Genomic DNA, 19,310 nt, shown 5'->3' on the forward strand with positions numbered 1-19,310 from the left:
CTGTGAAAGATCATGGCCAGTTAGCACAATTGCAATGCTTATTTTTTGCATCAACATATTTGTATGAAAAGGTCTACATGCACATGCATGCCACAATTAAAAATTATCCCTTGGTGGTGGTTTTGTTTCTCAAAAAATAAATAAAAATCAAGTAGTAAAATAAAAACAAAGTCAATGGAATCCTACCAAAATGTTACTTATGTTATTGTAGCATAGTGTCCACTACCCACTTCCTGGTGACAATTTTTTGTACACTACCTGTATGTATTGCAGCACACCTACAGGTAGTAAAAACAAATGGAAACACCTGGGTAAATTAGGGACACTAAGCAATGACTTCCACACACATATAGCCCATGTATTAATGAAGCAAATAACATCCCAGCATGCTTAGGGTTATGCATAAAAATGCTGCACAAACATGGTTACATATAATTATAGCTGACTGTTTGTTTTTCTGTGAACAGGATATCTTAAAGTTCTGGACGGATTCAGATGGAATTTTATTGAGAGGTCGAGTGTGTGACAAGGACGAAATGATTAAATTTTGATGAAAATCTGAATACGATAACTTTATAATTTTAATAAGTGATTCTTCACCATTGCGATATGGGGCCAAAAACTATATATAGCATGATCTTTCAAAAAGTTGTGGATTAGTTATGACAAAACTAGGTGGAGGAGTTGGTTAGGTTAGGTTAAGTACAAACAAATTCTAATTTGGTTCAGATCCGGATTCAGATCTGGCCTATCAGTGCGATACAAAACGTAAAGTGTTAAGCCTGGCGGAGGTATGTGCTCTACCGAGTGCCGTTCTCGTGTAGCTAGTGTTTTCATCAAGTTTAGTTTGAGGACAAAGTGGATGTAGATGAACTTTGAATTTTGAGATGCTTTCTTGTTTTGTTAAAGTGCTGGCTCTGCCTTCCTATCTGTGTATGTCTATTCTAAAAGTGTGAGCTTATGTAAAGTAGATTTTCAGTCACAATTACAAAGGTTCATCATTTGCCTAATCCTGGTCTTTGAATCACAGTGAGAATGTAATTTGGACCAGAGGCTGAGACCCACAATCCACTCAGAATTCAATGGTCTTTTGGGACCCTGGCCAAAGCAAACAGAACTTATCGACAGATAGATATAATTGGCTACACAGTTTGATGACAAAAGACTGTCAAGGAAACCCATATTTTGCTCTTGCAAATCATTAAGAACTTGGACATGAAAGTGCATGCTGCACGAATTGCCACCTTAACAACGCAAAGAAACAACCTCATCTTGGTCAATTAAAGGTGTAAAAGCAAACATTGTAAAATAGCTTACAAATTAATGCATCATTTTTGTAATTATACCCAGATTATAAACAAAAGTTTGACGAGTCCTTTTAAATTAGACAAGTCAGGAGACGACGATGGTTCACGAGCGAGCGGTATTCAATGACAAAGGACGGACTATAACCGAAACACGCCCGGACAGGCCAGGCCTGGAAATGTCAAAACGAAGGTTACTGACCTTGAAATGATAGAAAAGAATGTATAATCAGTTATGAGGTTAGTTAGCTGCACAATACCGAAAATTCGGTGAAAAATGAAATGAAAAAAAAAAATCGAGCTCTGTGGGGCTAGACACATGACATTGGCCGAACCAAATATCGAAACCCTGTGAGATTCCACCAACTCCCTTGGAGAAGATGTAGCTTGAACTCGATTGCCCCCTAAAAAGACATCTTTTTCGGGCTTGGCTCCGCCCACAATGGGCGCAATACGCCCACTCTAGGCAGGACACAACCAGATCATGATATCAACCTCCCACCGAAGTTTCATCAAGATCGGATGATATCATCGGGTAGTTATGCTGCGGACAGACAGACACACACACACACAGACAGACACACATACGAATATAGTGGTCACTTGATAACTCGTGAAGCAATAAAAACAACATGATGTGTATGGAAAGGGCTGCGAGTCCTTGTGTTGTACATGTGTTTGAGAAAGGCAAAACGCCACATCCATCAGATAGCGACTACCATGCTGGATCAAACTGTTAATCAGATAAAATACTGCCAAATTTGTCCAGTGACCCCTTGCCACTTTTTTGTGATTCGCATTCCTCCCATTTCCCACGACTGCGACTAGTCCAGGCGACCATGCAGGAAAACGTCATGTGGGGCCAGAGAAAGCTGTACACGGTGATTAAGAAACTATGTGGACACACCTACAAAAGGCATGCTATGAGTGCAGTGACGGGCTAGAGTCAGTTGGAATTTCAGTAAGACCAAGGCAGTGCAAGTATGTGACCAGGCCAGTTGAAGGCTCATCATATTTGTGAGAAGGAGGTACGGGCAGAGACAGCAGCTGCACGGGAAGAGCGAGGCCGAGGCAGCAGTAATCTTCAGTTCATATCAGGTGGGCCATGTTGTGCATTACTAACCGCAACCGGCTGAGTGACAGTGTCCTGGTTCATGGCCATGAGGCATGCTGCCATCCATGCCTTTGCCACAACAATTCTTCACCAGTTAGATCATATTTGCATTATCTACCTCAGGCGAATCAAAAGATTTATTTCTTCCTTTGCATAACCTGCCATTCCAACAATTCCCTTTGTTGTGCAAAATCACGGCTTTCATCAACGTGGTTTTCTATTAAACAACTAAGTACGTGTTCTGTGTCACCCCATTGGGGCTCTGCTGTGGTTGTGTCCTAGTCATCATTTCTGCTTTAGAGTCTTAATTATTACTGTGCTTGTATTTTTATTTCCATTACGAAAACAATCAGTTAATTTAATACTTACAGTTGTGGCCAAAAATATTGGAACCCTTGCACTTATTTCAAATAATTCACCATTTCTTCCAGAAAATTGTTGAAATTAAAATAATCTTTTGGTATCCACATATGAATTTCTTTGGTTTGCAGTGGAACAAAGCAAAAAAAAGCTGAAAAAAATTACGAAATCTTAGCTTATTCCACAAAGAAATCCTAAATGGCTCAGACAATATTATTGGCACCTTTCAGAAGTTGTTGGAAATAATTATATTTTAAGCAGGTGATTCTCCTTTACTTTGGAAGTGAACTCACCTGTGGTGAGTGCAGGTGCCTGCAATATAAAAATCACTCATTCAACCAGTTTTAATGGAGAAAAGGAGTCATTCAGCTGTTTTGTGTCACTGTGTGCATGGAGAAATGTCAGAGAAATGTCACTAATGAGCATGGAGAAAAGAAAGAAAACCAGAGAATTGCCTGAGGAGGTCAGACACAAGATTGTAGTCAAGCATGGACAATCTCAAGGCTACAAGTCCATCTTCAGAGACCTTGATGTTCCTGTGTCCACCGTACGCAATGTTATCAGGAAGTTTAAGGCCCATGGCACTGTAGCCAACCTCCATGGACGTGGCCGTGGCCGCAAGAGAAAACTTGTTCGAAGATTGCAGTGAAGGATTGTTCGAAAGGTGCAGAAAGCATCTCGATCAACTGCCAAACAGATTCAAGCTGACCTTCAGACACAAGATATGACCGTTTCAACTCGCCCCATCCGTCACCAACTCAATGAAAGTGGGTTCTATGGTAGGATACCCAGGAGGACACCACTGCTGAGAGAGACATAAGAAAGCCCGACTGGAGTTTGCCAAAACACACATGGACAAGCCAAAACCCTTCTGGGAGAATGTCCTATGGACAGATGCTATGAGTGCAGTGACATACATTGTGATTTCAACTTGTTTTTGCATTCATTCAATTTCAACTTATTTTTAGAGAAAATTGTGAGTTATTTCAAAAAAGTGCAAGGGTGCCAATATTTTTGGCCACAACTGTATGTGGGGACATCTTCTCTTGCAGTAATTGTCCTATAAGGAAAGTGGAAGCATTAAAGTTGACACGGTAACACCATTTTCCCATGCATGGTTTCAATTCAACCAACCACCCACCATTCAACGATCCTGGGGCCAGGCACATGTACAGGGTGGTGCAAACGATAAATGTGCAAACCCTGTGCACGAAACAATATGTTATGTTCAGTCAATCATCGATTTATTACTTGTTTAATTGATGAAGAAATCTAAAGAGGGATGTGGAAAAAAAATTGTACACTGCTGTTTATTATTGGTGAAAGAAAAGCAAGGGTACAAAGGAATTGAGGTCTTACTCACAGCACAGTTCCTGTGGCTTTTCGTTTCACAACAAAGCCAAAGGGTTTTCGGCTCAGTTCAACCGTATAGAGGAGTCTCGGAGAGGTGGTGCTTGGTGGGGGCAAGTTCAATGGAACCTCAAATCGGGCATGCTCCGAATCATTAATCTGTCACAAACAAATCACCTGAAGACTCAACTGGCTAAACGATAGGACATGACCAAGTATGAAAAAAAAGAAAACAGTGCATCCTTTAATGGAGCAATCAAAGACTTATGACTTGCCAAAATTGTTTCATTATCTAATCAAATACAATACAAGCCAATACAATTTTAAAATACAAGCCATCAGATAGAGATCCCTTCCTGTTAAATCTAAGCGATTTTCTTGCAAACAAAATCCAACGACTCACCCTCAGACGCAGGCGCCCATCATTCTCATACGCAGCAGTGAAGAGTGGGTGCACGACATCGTCTGGAAACCCTGAACGAGCACGTATTGCAAGCCGTGACGATATACCCTGTGGTCCAACTTTTGGAGTCTCAGCCTCGTAGTGCACAGCACCAGGTGGGAAGAAGCACCAAGGAACACCAATCCCAACATGCTGACCCGGTACAGGGACAAAGCAGCAGTTCCGGGATTCACATTGGTCTTTGGTAATCCCGGAACTAAAGTCAGGGAAGCAATCAAAGCGATGCGTCTTGGGAATGGAGTCGCAAGAATCATGGTCTGCAGGTTTGAAGACATCAAAAATAATCTTTAAAACATACATTGCACCCTATGGGCATATATTTTGACCTTATGTGGTACATTGCTGTTCAATATATTTCAATATATTTCAATATATATATTCAATATATATATTTCAATGTTCAGAAGATATATATATATTTCAATATATATATTCAATATATATATTTCAATGTTCAGAAGATGGTAAATATTTTCAGAGCAAATAAAAATTTATTATCTCATTTTACATTAATATTTAGAGGGAATGTTTAAAAACTGCCGTGCCATCCCCTCTCTGTGCAGCTCCACCCCATTTGACATAGGATAACAAATGCATCGGACACCTCCTAGCTCATGTCTCCATCAGAGAAATGCCCATTACTCATGGGGAGTATTAATGATGCCAAACACTAGACATACATACCTAATATGCGATAGGATTTCTAACAGCTGTGCGAACATGCATGGCATCAAAGGTCTAACTACAACAATCATCCTCTACCCATTAGCATAACTATATAAACTAGCGAGTTCATAGAACACCGTACCCCACACAGTCTTGACAAACAAGGACATGGGCGGAGTTTATAAGCAGCAAATTTGATTGGTTGAGATGATGTAAAATGCCGTAATATTTTATCAAAGTACTGCTAAACAAAGGGTTTTGAAAGTGCCAAAAAGGCGATGTGTTCTGCAATGTTCAAGTCGACAATTCAATTGAAATAAGAGATATTGAAGGCGGTGGAAAAAAAAAGGAAAAAAAAGAAGTTTACTACTGTGGCGGACACAAAAGCCCACTGGCGTGGTGACATCATTCCGCGCACCAAGTGGGCGGTGGCCATGCCCGAGGGGTAGGCGTGGCCTCATGATATACACCGGGCACGCAGCCCGGAGCGCGCCAGTGTTACAGTGAGCTCCTGAAATAAAGACGCTTATAAGTTACCGCTTGTCCGCTTCCTCCTTGCTCGCAAGCAGCGCGCGTAACGCCGCGCTTTACTGGTGACCCCCTTGACGTTGGATCTGCCGGAGCGATCCTTCCACACGCGACGCCATTGCCATGGCCAACTTCATCAAATTTCCCGAATTTTGGGAGGCTCAGGCCGAAGTCTGGTTCGTCCAGGCCGAAGCCCAATTTCAGCTTCGGCGCCTCGCCGGCGATGACACGCGCTATTGCCACGTCGTCGCCTCCCTCGGGCCCGGCACGGCCGCTCGAGTTGTGTCCGTCCTTCGCCACCCACCGGACGGCCACAAGTACGAGGCACTCAAGCGGCTACTCCTAGCCACGTTCGGCCTCACGGACGACGCACGGGCCGACGGCCTCCTGGATCTCCCCGAGCTCGGTGACACGCGCCCGTCGGTCCGAATGGACCATATGCTGTCACTGTTGGGCGACGAAGCCCCCGGTTCTCTATTCCGGGCGCTTTTCCGTCGCCAACTTCCAGCGCAGGTTCGCCTCGACCGGGCTAACGGAACCCCGAGCATTGGCAGCCGAGGCGGACAAGTACTTCGCCGCTTCGGACACGCGGGCGAGAGTCGGCATGGCCGTCACGGCCCTCGTGGCTGATGCTGCTGATGCTGCTGCTGATGCTGCTGATCCACAGCATCAGCTTATACAGCATACGCAGCATGCTGATACGCACCTCGTGACCGCCGCCACGCCCCGCCCACCGCTGCGGCGAAAACCGCCACCGCGGGGAAACCCGCCAACTCCACCGGCCTGGCGGAGCCAGCCGCGCTCCTCCAGCTCCACCACCTGGTGCTGGTTCCACGCCAAGTTCGGCCACGAAGCTCGGCAGTGTCATCCGCCATGCTCCTTCAACAGGTCGGGAAACGCCTGGGCCGGCGCTCAATAGTGGCGATGAGCGCCGGCCGTTCGAGCAGCCTGCTGTTCATAACGGACACCTTCTCCGGGCGCCGTTACCTGTGCGACACGGGAGCGCAGGTGAGTGTCGTTCCCGCCGGCACGTCAGACAAGCACGCCGCGGGTGGGGGCCCCGCGCTGCTTGCCGCGAACGGGACGCCCATCCGTACGTACGGAAAACGCTGCCTCTCTCTGCGGTTCGGAGGGCAGGTTTTCCGATGGACGTTCGTCACCGCCGACGTGCCCATGGCACTGCTTGGCGCGGACTTCCTGTGCGCTAATGGGCTCCTGGTCGACGTCAAGCGCAGACGTCTTGTCCAGGCCGAGACGTTCAGCTCGCTCGCTTGTGCGTTGCCCAGCTCAACGAGCGGCTTGCCAAGCGGCTTGCCGAACGGTTCGGTTCCGGCCACGTTGGTCTGTACGCTTCCGGCAGCGGACGCATTCACCCGCCTCCTCGCCGGCTTCCTGGCCCTCACGCGGCCCACCTTCTCGGCGGGGGCCGTCAAGCATGGGGTGGCCCATCACATCCCCACCGTCGGGCCAGCGGTCTACGCCCGGGCACGCCGCCTCGAGCCGACGAAGCTGGCGGTGGCAAAAGCAGCGTTCGCTACCCTGGAGCGACTCGGCATCGTTCGGCGCTCAGAGAGCGCTTGGGCGTCGCCGCTGCACATCGTGCCGAAGCCCGGCGGGGGATGGCGACCGTGCGGGGACTATCGCCGTCTCAATGACGCCACGACTCCCGACCGCTACCCCGTCCCCCACATTCAGGACTTTTCCGCACGTTTGGCGGGCATGTCCTTCTTCTCGAAGGTGGACCTCATACGCGGCTACCATCAGGTCCCCGTCAGGCCGGAGGACGTCCCGAAGACGGCGGTCATCACGCCATTCGGACTCTTCGAGTTCCTGCGCATGCCCTTCGGTCTGAAGAATGCGGCTCAGGCGTTCCAGCGACTGATGGACAGCGTCCTGCGTGACTTGGATTTTGTCTACGTCTACCTGGACGATATCCTCGTCGCCAGCGCGTCCCGCGAAGAGCACCTACGCCACCTCCGCACGCTCTTCGAACGCCTGGGCCAGCATGGCCTGATTGTGAACCCCGCAAAGTGCCGGTTCGGCACCACCATAATCGATTTTCTGGGGCACCGTGTCACCAGGCACGGAGCCGTCCCCCTGCCGGCCAAGGTGGAGGCGGTGAAGGGGTTTCCGTGCCCCCGCACGATCAGAGGGCTGCAGGAGTTCCTGGGCATGGTGAACTTTTACCATCGGTTCCTGCCCCGTATCGCCCAGCTCCTGCGCCCCCTGCACGAAGCTCTCCGAGGTAAGCCGGGCAAAGGCGACGTTACCTGGAACGAGCAGATGGACACGGCGTTCACGGGCGCGAAGCTCGCCTTGGCTAACGCCACCATGCTCGCGCACCCGGCGCCCGATGCACCGATCGCCCTCACCACCGATGCCTCGGACTACGCGGTGGGCGCGGTGCACGAGCAATGGGTGCGTGGAGCTTGGCAACCGCTGGCGTTCTTTAGCCGGCAGCTTCGCCCGCCCGAACGCCGTTACAGTACCTTCGACCGCGAGTTGCTCGGGCTTCACTTGGCGGTCAGGCACTTCCGCCATCTGCTCGAGGGCCGTGCGTTCACTGCCTTCGTCGACCACAAGCCGCTGATCTTCGCGATGGGCAAGGTCACCGAGCCGTGGTCGGCCCGGCAGCAGCGTCACCTCTCGGCCGTGTCCGAGTACACGACGGACATCCAGCACGTCGTGGGGAAGGACAACCCGGTGGCGGATTGCCTTTCCCGGGCCGTCGCCCAACCAGGCCACCTCGGCATCGACTATGCCCGGATGGCAGCGGACCAGGCCGCTGACCCCGACGTCCAGGCCTTGCGGACCGCCGTCACCGAGGTGGCGTTCGACCGCGCGGGCGCGGCCCTCTTGTGCGACGTCTCCCTCGGGCGTCCTCGCCCCATCGTGCCCGCGGGCTGGCAGCGCCAGGTGTTTGACGCCATCCACGGCCTGTCCCACCCGGGCGCGAGGGCCTCCCAAAGGCTGATCGCCGACAAGTTCGTCTGGCATGGCCTCCGGAAGGCCGTCTGCGGCTGGGCCAGGACGTGCCTCGCGTGCCAGCGCGCCAAGGTGCACCGGCACACCCAGGCCCCGTTGGCCCCGTTCACGGTGCCGGAACGCCGGTTTGACCACGTCCACGTGGACCTGGTGGGACCTCTGCCCCCCTCGCGGGGTTTCACCTACGTCCTCACCATGGTGGACCGCACCACCCGGTGGCCGGAGGCCGTGCCCTTGGCGTCGACAACGGCGGCCGATGTCGCGCAGGCTTTCATCGCCACCTGGGTCGCCCGGTTCGGCGCCCCCTCAGACATCTCGTCCGACCGCGGCCCCCAGTTCACCTCGGAGCTCTGGGGGGCGGTCGCGCAGGGGCTCGGGGTCCGGCTGCACCGAACCACGGCCTACCACCCCCAGGCTAACGGCCTGTGTGAGCGATTTCACCGCTCATTGAAGGCCGCGCTCCGGGCCACCCTCCGCGACGGCGGCTGGGTCTACAGGCTCCCCTGGGTCCTGCTGGGCCTCCGGACGGCGCCCAAGGAGGACCTGCGCGCATCCGCGGCGGAGTTGGTCTTCGGGCAACCACTGCGGGTGCCGGGCGAGTTCCTCCCCGACTCCACGGCACCATGGTCCGCGGCACAGCAGCGCTCCGCTCTGCAAGAGACCGCCCAGAGGTTCACCCCGGTGCCAACGGCATGCCACGGGCACCCACCGACGCACGTCGCCCCGGAGCTTCGCACGGCGGAGTACGTCTTCGTCCGCCACGATGCCCACCGGACACCACTGCGGCCCCCGTACGACGGGCCTTTCCGCGTGCTGGAGACCGGGGCGAAGCACTTCACCCTGGACATCGGCGGTACTCCTGACCGCGTTTCGGTAGACCGCCTCAAGCCGGCCCACCTCAATGTGGACCATCCACCGCCAGTGGCCAGACCCCCACGTCGGGGCCGCCCCCCTGCGGGCGGACCCCCGGCACCGCCCAGCCCCGCCGCCCCCCGGTCCTGCACCCATCCCAGGGGCAGCCAGGGGCATCCCACCTGGCTTCCCTGCACCCCGGACGCCGCCGATCGCCAGGGGGCGCTTCGGTCGGGTCATTCGTCTGCCCCGCAAACTGGCCCTCCAGGTGCGCGGGAATTCTGGGGGGGGCGCGTGTGGCGGACACAAAAGCCCACTGGCATGGTGACATCATTCCGCGCACCAAGTGGGCGGTGGCCACGCCTGAGGGGTAGGCGTGGCCTCATGATATACACCGGGCGCGCAGCCCGGAGCGCGCCAGTGTTGCAGTGAGCTCCTGAAATAAAGACGCTTATAAGTTACCGCTTGTCCGCTTCCTCCTTGCTCGCAAGCAGCGCGCGTAACGCTGCGCTTTACTACCATATCCTGCTGAGATATTATGAAAATGATGAAAAGCATCGTCTTTTAGACCACATTTTTATCACGTTACATTACCGTATGTTCCGGTGTATTAACCGCCAACGTGGATTAACCGCAGCCCTGTTTTTCACCATCAAAACAAAAAATTAATGTGCCCGGCGAAGCTCTATGTATTTTTTTGTTTTTGTTTTTTTGTTATACAAGATCGAGGCTCGTGTTAGAGCTAACAACATTAATCACAAAAAAGACAAGATGGGGCGAGAGAGGGAAGCACACAAGTACAACAGCAGAGAACAGGGACATCGGGAGATCTGTGGGAGGGAGAGGGTTTGGGGGTGTATTGTATGACTTGGTGATGTATGACTCGAAGTGCATAGTCTTATCAGCCGTGTCATCAGATAGATGTTGGGAGATTGTTTGCAGCATCGAGCTGACAGATCATGGTGTGCCATGAATCTGTAGGCCCACGAAGGGCTGGTCGTGAAGTCCCCAATGTCATCCTCCTTAGCTAAGCTCCTCACCTTCAGCCTGAGAGCAAGTGTTGGTCAAGTGTTGTAAATGAAAAACGTGTAAATTCAAACTAATTTCCCATTATAAGAGGCAGAGGTTAGGGTGAGTGCTGCCTCAATCCTCATCTTATTGTCCCATTTTTACTATCAAAGTGGGTTATGTTTTCTATTTATTTATTTATTTATTTTTTTGTATACTGAATCGAGGCTCGTGAAAGAGCTGACATTTACTTCACAAACAAATCAACCAGACAAACAAAATATATAAAAAGAGGGAGCGGAAGACATGAGAAGGGGAAGCACACAAACACTTGAGAACACACAACATTTAAGAGCAGGGAGATGTGTGGGAGGGAGAGGACTTGGGGGGAGGAGGCGTGGGAAGGGAGGGGGGGGGGGGGAGAAGTATAAAACACCAGGACACCAAGGACTTCCAGGACAGAAGTTGGTATTTCAAAAAAGTGGAATTGGGGTGAAATTAGCAGGGATAGAAAAGATCAAGGTTTTGGATGGGGGATGATAAGAGATGGTGGTGAACAGCTGTTTTAAAGACCTGGAGGGTGGAGTGGGATTGAAGAGAGTGAGGGAGTTTGTTCCAGAGGCGGGAGAAAAGAGGAATGAAGGAGTGAAGGTGAGCAGAGAGTCTTGATTTTGGCAGTTTAACCATAAGAGGGTTGCAGGCAGATCTTGTGCGACCTGTAGGAATATTTGCGGGACGGAGCCCAGAGAGAGCTGGGGGGGGCAAGGCCAGAGAGGAGTCGGTAGAAGACGGAAAGACCACCAACCTGCCTGCGGTGAGTGAGTGAGAGGCCCTCGGAGTTAGCTTCATCGCGGGAGATTCCAATGATTCTGAATGCTTTGGTTTCAACAGCGTGAAGACGAGCTAGGTGTTTGTTACAAAGTTATTGTTACAAATGTTACATATTTATGTGAATGTATGTGAATTACCATTCAGGTCTTTGCTTATCCATGTGTAATAGATTAAGGGTTGTTGTGGTTGGAGGGTCAGGAGCCCTTCTGGAAAGTGACCGGAAACGGAAGAGGAAAAAAAGACACGAGGAAGAAAGCGACGAGTAGTATTCTTCCTCGCCCCGCTCCGACGAAAGGTGGGATCGACCTTGCGCTGCGTGGAAAAGCGGCGTTCCGAAGCCCGTCTGGCGAGAGGAATTACCGGGACGTGTACCTGCCCGGTGGAGACGTCAAGTTGACGTGGGGCCGTGCATCGACCCCGCGTCTGGCACCGTTCGCGGCACCGGCTAAACAGACGCGTGCGGGTCGCACCTTGGGGCCTAACGCGCCTTGCAAGCGGCGTGGGGCTTTTGGCTTGCTCTACCGTACCCGCTTCGCGTGGCCACGAGGGGCTGCAGCCACGGTGCCTGGTACGATACCTGCCCGGTGGAAAAACGTCCACCCGGGGTTCGTTCAACCGCCCGAGTGCGGCGACGCCGACCAGTATCTTGGTCAGGAGGGGCCCAGAGACATTGTGAGGAGCAGAGACCAAAAGGGGGTCGTGAGTACCGAAGTGAACACACATATACAAGATGGCCATCTTAATCATATAGGGGATTGATTGTGGATTGGGAATTGTTGATGGTGGTTTGCTATTGATTGCTCGGGGAAAATCTCCGTGGTTGTATCATTGAAATTGTATGGTGTCATTACCATTGAAATATATCCTTGAACATCAGTTTTCTCTTGGGTGGAATTCATATGGATTGCGTGGCGAAAGCGCATATATAATACAACTTTCTGGCGAAGTTCCTCTCACGGTCCGGGGGTCACCGAGACCAGGTATTCACCGAGGGGACCACGTAACACAAAGCTTTAAATAAACTTGGATATGGGATGTTGTGAAATCAACATCATTTCCAGCAATCTGTTACGGATTCGGCACTTCCGTGGTTGTGGTTTTCACCCACTTGACATATTTCTGATATTATGTACTATTATTATCTTCAAAAGGTTTAGTATTCATGAACAGTTATCAAAAGTTAAAAAGGTTAACTTTAAATGATACAGGAAACCGAACCGAAGACGACGGAAAAGAAGAAGAGGCGTGGCGAGAAAAGTTGGACAAGACGCGTGGCTTCCAGCTCGACAGCGAGCGTTATCGAACGAACGTCGCGAGTGAACTTCGAGTTTCCTTGAAAGGACCTTCCTGCGATAGGTGTTATCGCTAGAGGATTGAGAAACCTGCGTAGTCAGGTTTAGGCGTTGAGATTCTGAAGAATCCTCGCTTGGTCGCTTCGCCTCAAGTAAGAGCCGTCGGCCATTTTGACCCTCACGCTTCGCTCACCGAAAAAGGTTTTGCTAGACGTCAGCTTTTCTCACCATCCTGTCATCTGTCGGGGATGTGTGTGCGCAAACGCAGCGTTTGAGGATTACGTTGCGGTTCGCTGATTTAACTGTGAACATGTACATCTGGAGGGGGCCTTTGGGACTTCCCATCCCGCTGCCAGTTTACCTTTGGTTTGGACCACGTGCCTGCCTACGCTTTGCCTGCGCTTCATTACTCGCCTCATGGCCTCATCATCTCATCACTACTCACAGGAGGGGATCACCTTGGAGTTATAGAGATATTGAGGAGGGCTCTTTTTCACTCACTGGGAACGCAGTGAGTTATCTGACTTTAGCTGATGGTACCATCATAAGATGTATGAAGTGTACTTTTGATTGCTATTGCATTGGTTGTACCGTTATTCTGGTGTGATTTTCAATACAATATTTGTATGTTTATAATCATTGGTGTGGTTTCACTATCGATTTCTAACCCAGAGTAACACATTTTTCTGCCGTGGCTCCTCTCGGGGCTCGGAGGTACATCGTGACCAGGGGGTCGGGGGAGGAGCACGTAAAAAATCCTTTAAATTATATTAAAGTTTAGGAACAACAGATACTGTACAAGCGTGTGTGTGTGTGTGTGTGTGTGTGTGTGTGTGTGTGTGTGTGTGTGTGTGTGTGTGTGTGTGTGTGTCAAATTTAATCAAACATTTCATTTCATCAAATAGAAAAACAGGATTTTTTTTTTCTTTTTAATAAGGATGATGCCATCCATGATTGTGACAATTTGAGTTTTATAAATCGACAAGGCACCGGTAACAAAATAGTTTTTAACTCGACAATCCTGTTATCAATAGATTTTAAACCACAAATGCTATTTTAAAGCAAACAACAGCAATCAGTACTTGATAGAAACAGTGATACTTGCCTGACAACGAAGTGAACCTGAACCTGGCATCTTGCAGCGGTGCAGGAAAAGGGTTTAGACTTCCATATAGATCAATCAATGCTTCAGACAAGAACATCTTGGCAAGGCTGAAAACAAGTAGGGCCATCATGAGTACTGCAATGAGTACCAATGATCTTCGGCACAAGTCTCTTGGACGCGTCCGCAATTTTGGCTGTGATGGCGTCGTGCCCAGCAAAGGCTCTTCATCGCCGGAGAAAGGGGTGATTTTCATTGTCAAAATGCAGAAAAAAGGCCTAGGAGAGGTAAAAAGAGTACTTTGCTAGAACAACCAATGGTGCTGTGGAAACAGACATATTAATAGAACGCCACTCAGTGGAGCACACACCACCACAGAGCTGAACAGTTTACGTTTTGTATCCCACCGATAGGTCTGATCTGCATCCAGACCTTAACCAAAATTGAATTGGCTGCTCCTTGTCACCTACCCAAATCATTCACAATGTTTCGTCCGAATCTGTCCACAACCTTTTTTGATGTCGTGCTATACACCGTTTTGGCCCCATCTCTCAATGGTGAAGAATCACTCAACTCAATTTAAAAAAAAAATCGAATCAGAATCTTTACCAATGCAGAATCAATTTGTCTTTGGAACATAGCCAAACTGTCCACCAAGTTTCGTCCAAATCCGTCCATAACATTTTGAGATATCCTGCTCAGAGAGAGACAACCAAACAGACAAACAGGGGTGAAAACAAAACCTCCATCCACCTTCGATGGCGTGACGTAAAGGAAGAAAAAAAAACCCCCAAAAAAACCCCTCAACTTGCGATTCGAGGAGGATTCAAAAGGTTTTGCAATTCGCATTCTTGTAGAGTAGACTGTAGAGCATATGCATTCATGAAAGCTGCAGATTTATATGTACTTTAGAAAATCCCTGTCGAATTTCATGTCCCATCAGTGGAGGACTCATGCTGTTAGATCTTTTCATATTTATTTAAAATTAGACTTTTCCAAGCTTGAGCAATGTTTTCAAATGTTTGCAGTTATCAAATGTTTGTACAAGGAAGGATTCACTGCAAAGCAAATGTATGGATACGTGGCTGCTGGCTTAAGGGAGAATGCCCCTCATTACACGGCAACGACAATGGGCAATGGTGTTTGCACATGACAGAGAATCGATTCGAAGACGACCCCAGGTCTGGAGAAACATCTCTGCTGTAGAAAGTATGAGGATGCCCGATCGCTGAATCAAGGTTGCATTACCAAGAACATATTCACACATCAAAGGTTTCTGCCAGATGGGTGGCTCAAAACCCCACAGTGCAAAGGTGTTGTCCAGTGAAGAATTGCTGAAACTCTTAAACGTTGATCCAGCAAGAGTCTTTGTCACGTCTGGTTACTGTTGGTGAGACATGGGGTCACCACTAGGACCATGAGACAAAGGCCGAATCCTTGTCGTGAAAGCAACGGGGATCAACACCCCCAAAGAAGTTCCGCACCCAGTCCTCAGCCAGCAAGATTATGGACGGAAAGTTCTGGGATTCACAAGGGGTGCTGCTGATAAATTACATGCCGCAAAATAACTATGACCACTCTTACACACATGGAACTTTGGTGCAGGAGGACACTTGGTCCATCATGCCTACGCTGCACCAAACCAATGTCTCTCACCCATCTACACTCAAGCTACCCAAAAGTCCTGCCAATGTTCCCATGCCACCTCATCTCCAATGCAGTGGTGTACTGAAGGTGTCTGACGCCCGGGGGTGGGTGGGGGCAAAAACAATTTCCCCCAAATCCCCAACACCACTCACCATAGACATAGGGAAACTAGGTTCTTTATATTAAAATTTTAAAATTGATTAACCATACTCGCATGATGTGGATCTGCCGACTCAATGGATCTGCCACTGAGAAACCGTGACTCGAGAACGTTTGTGATCATGTGGTTTGCTTTTACCGTGACACCGGGACTGGGGATGGTTCGTGATCACGTGTCCCTTGCATAGCACTGGTAGCATGCTAGTATTTTATTTTAATAAATCTAATTCTGAAAAACAAGGGATTTTCTGAGGCATGGTATCTCTGCTGATACAATATTTGATGTCACATTATCACATGACAATAACATCTTAATGATTCATAATTTTATGAGATTTTATGTATCGAGGTGGCTAACGCATTCCCATTTAAAACCATCCACCCCTCTACAGCCACTACCTTTCCAGGGAAACTAATGGTCCACTTAGCATTAACCACTCTCCAACCAAAAGACCCCTGCGTTAAGGCTATCCTCTCATCCTTTTTACCCTCAAGCTATGCTACTCTGGTCCTTTCACTGTCTATTTTGCTGGAAAAAAAACTACACTACACTTGTCTGGTACACACTTCATTATTTTAACTTGTTATAGATAGAGTCCCTGTATATAGAGAGTTGTGTCAACTCAAATTTGGACGCCATTTTGTGTCTAAGTGTGTCGGATTAGATATACATGGACATTCGCGATATGGGGTGATATATTCTAAACCTGCTAAAAAAAAATTCACTACACATATTTAGTCTTATTATTACATACAGGTGATATTTGTTTTGTCAAAAACTCAGCTATTGCCGTGAAAAAGAGCTGTGTGGTGATATTAAAAGTGGTATGGCAATGCATATTACAAGCCAACACTGCATATAAGAGCTAACAGCTTTTGAAAGTTGAGCCAGTTTTAAATGTGGGTACACAAATACACCTGTTTTACTGCATTAATCACCTAGAAATATTGTATGTTTTGGGAACGATAGCTGTCACCAGGTTAAATATATAGGGATTGTCCAATGTGCAAAATCTTCCATCACTACAATTTGGCCATAAATCCCGGGGTGGGAAATATTTGAGCAAATATGCCACAAGACGCATGAGCACTGTACAAAGCAAACAATAACTCGTCAAATTTTGGACGTATGGATGGCTGCACAACCCGCAAAAAAATTGAGCAGGTCCCCCCCTAAAATTGCTTTTATGATTGCCGATTAGGCTAAAGATTTTAAACCAAAAAAATAACTTGCCTCGGAATAACTTTTGAATGGACGGACAGACAACTGAAAACAAAACGGACCATGGGTTTCCCACCCCTATAAAATCAAAATTAATTCCCTCTGAAAAAGTACAGTGACATTGCCCGCAGACTACCCAACCGCAGACCAGGCAATGTCACTGTACCGGGACATTTCATCAATCAATGACAATATGCGGTCCGCTAGGACTACCCGAAAAAAATTGAGCAGGGTTCTTCCCACGGAAATGCATTTTTGGTCAGCTCCTTGAAGATTATAAACAAACACAAATCACTTCCCTTTAAAAGGGTTTTCAACGGACAGACAACCAAAAAAAAACCGAGCAGATAGAATTGCTTTTGAACATCGATCATCAAGCGGCGTGGGCCTACCTGGCAGAGTCTCGAGGAGTCGATTGCTTTCCAGCTCTTTCGTCTGACTTTCGCTTCCCAAATTTGTCTTCTGACTTTATCACTTGGAAATCTATACATCTTATATTTCCCAGATTGGTTTGAACAACCAAAAGCAGAACAACCAGTCATTTTGTTTGGCAATAAACAACATTCCCGTACCAAGCTGACGTTCACGCACGGTGAAGTTAGACACAAAATGGCGCCACGAAATCACGTGACCAGAAATCTCGGGTCAGCGCATGGCGCAACTCTCTTTATACAGGGACTCTAGTTATAGAGATGCGTGAAGCAATCGGTACAAAAAAAAATAACTAGGGGTGCATTTTGTTTAAAATAAATAAATAATAATAATATCTTGTCAAAACGCTAACTTATCCAATAAATAAATAAATAACTCACCAAAACAGTAAGTAAATTATCCAGTACATAAATAAACAAATAAGCCAGAACACTAACTTATTCAGTAAATAAATAAAGAACTTGCCAAAACACTAATTTATCCAGTAAATAAAATAATAAAGAAATATGTCGTGCATAGCACGATACTTGCAAAATCCCTAAAATAAGTTGTTGGCCTATTTTGACCTCAAAAATAATTCGTGGTTGAATTCAGTGACCAGATATGCAAATCCTGTTCAAATTTCAAGTCAATCGGATGAAAATTTAGGATTTTAGAAATCTGGCCTATGTTGACCTTTTGGCCTATGTTGATCTCAAAAATAGTTTGGAGTTGAATTCAATGACCAGATATGCAAATCCTCTTAAAATTTCAAAGTCGGTGGAATGAAAATTGAGGCTTTTAGAAATTTGGCCAATGTTGACCTTTTGGCCTATGTTGACCTTTTGGCCTATGTTGACCTTTTGGCCTATGTTGACCTTTTGGCCTATGTTGACCTCAAAATACTTGGTGGTTAAATTCAGTGACCACATATGCAAATCCTCTTAAAATTCTAAGTCAATCTGATGGAAATTGAGGATTTTAGAAACTTGACAAAGTTGGCCATCATGACCTATGGCACCTTTGGCCTATGTTAACCTGTTGACCTTTTGAACCCAAAAACAATAGGCTTCTTTCTTATGACCAACTCTACAATTTGGTGAAGTTTCGGGAAGATCGGTTGAAAATTGTGACCTGTAGACGACTGACTTACAGACAGACAGACAAACAAACAAAGACAGAATAACGCACAAGATCAACCAATATCCATGAAAAATCTTCGATTTTCGCAAGTAATAACGTACCAGAACACAGTAACTCATCCAGTGTCATTACAAATTCTCTGCACTGCAAGCACAAGATCCTTCTATTACCCAAAGTTCAACAACAACAACAACAGCTTCATAGGTTGTGATTCCAGATCCTGCAATATTGAATATAGATACTGATCAGACTTGTGTTGTTAGATAGATAACGATGGTGGGCCTATTAATTGTTATTCTTTCTTGTTGTATTATTATGAGGATTTTAGAATAACTTGCAAAACTATCTTATCCAGTAAATAAATTAATAACTTGCAAAACGGTATCCTGATCAAACGGACGTTGAGACAACACTGTACATCTATATTATATTAGCCGCAGGTGATTCTGTCTGTCTGTCTGTCTGTCCAGGGGTGTGGCTTACTCCGTTTAGAGAGTAGCTCCACCCATTCTGGGAGAGGCTTCATATAAACAAATATCCACCATTTTATTAACTCGCATAGCTTTGAGGCCTATTTAGTTAGGCCCATGCTGTCTTGCACGTTTTATTTAAACTCTAATTCGATATATCATTTCATTTTTCACAGTCGCTAACATAGTTTTAGATTCGGTTGAAAAAAAAACAGGAAGAAAATTCGATGAATGTTTCCATTTATAGAACGAAATGAATTCTCAAAGGCCTGTAATTTCAAGGCCATTGAGTCTCTCTCTCACGCCTTTATCTCCAATCTAGCTCACCATCCGATTTCATTTTTATCGATGGTTTTAGACTCGGTGTCAGAAATAATTGAGAACATTCACGCACATGCGGGAA

General features: G+C 47.7%; 1 protein-coding gene across 2 annotated transcripts in view; it reads right to left on the reverse strand.

The window, feature by feature from the left end:
- The window catches only part of LOC137423365 (lysosomal alpha-glucosidase), a 74,663-nt gene that overhangs the window by 53,779 nt on the left and 1,574 nt on the right, over positions 1–19,310 (reverse strand). For both annotated transcript variants that reach the window (XM_078774296.1, XM_078774297.1), the window contains exons 2-4: positions 13,859–14,133; positions 4,532–4,848; positions 4,142–4,287 (exon numbers count right to left, since the gene is read on the reverse strand). In XM_078774296.1, the coding sequence (XP_078630422.1) occupies positions 4,142–4,287; positions 4,532–4,848; positions 13,859–14,111 (716 nt within the window). In that variant the 5' untranslated portion in view covers positions 14,112–14,133. The remainder of the gene's footprint in view (positions 1–4,141; positions 4,288–4,531; positions 4,849–13,858; positions 14,134–19,310) is intronic.

This window comes from Myxine glutinosa, chromosome 3 (assembly GCF_964187855.1).
Source record: "Myxine glutinosa chromosome 3, kmMyxGlut1.1, whole genome shotgun sequence".
Classification (NCBI taxonomy): Eukaryota; Metazoa; Chordata; class Myxini; order Myxiniformes; family Myxinidae; genus Myxine; species Myxine glutinosa.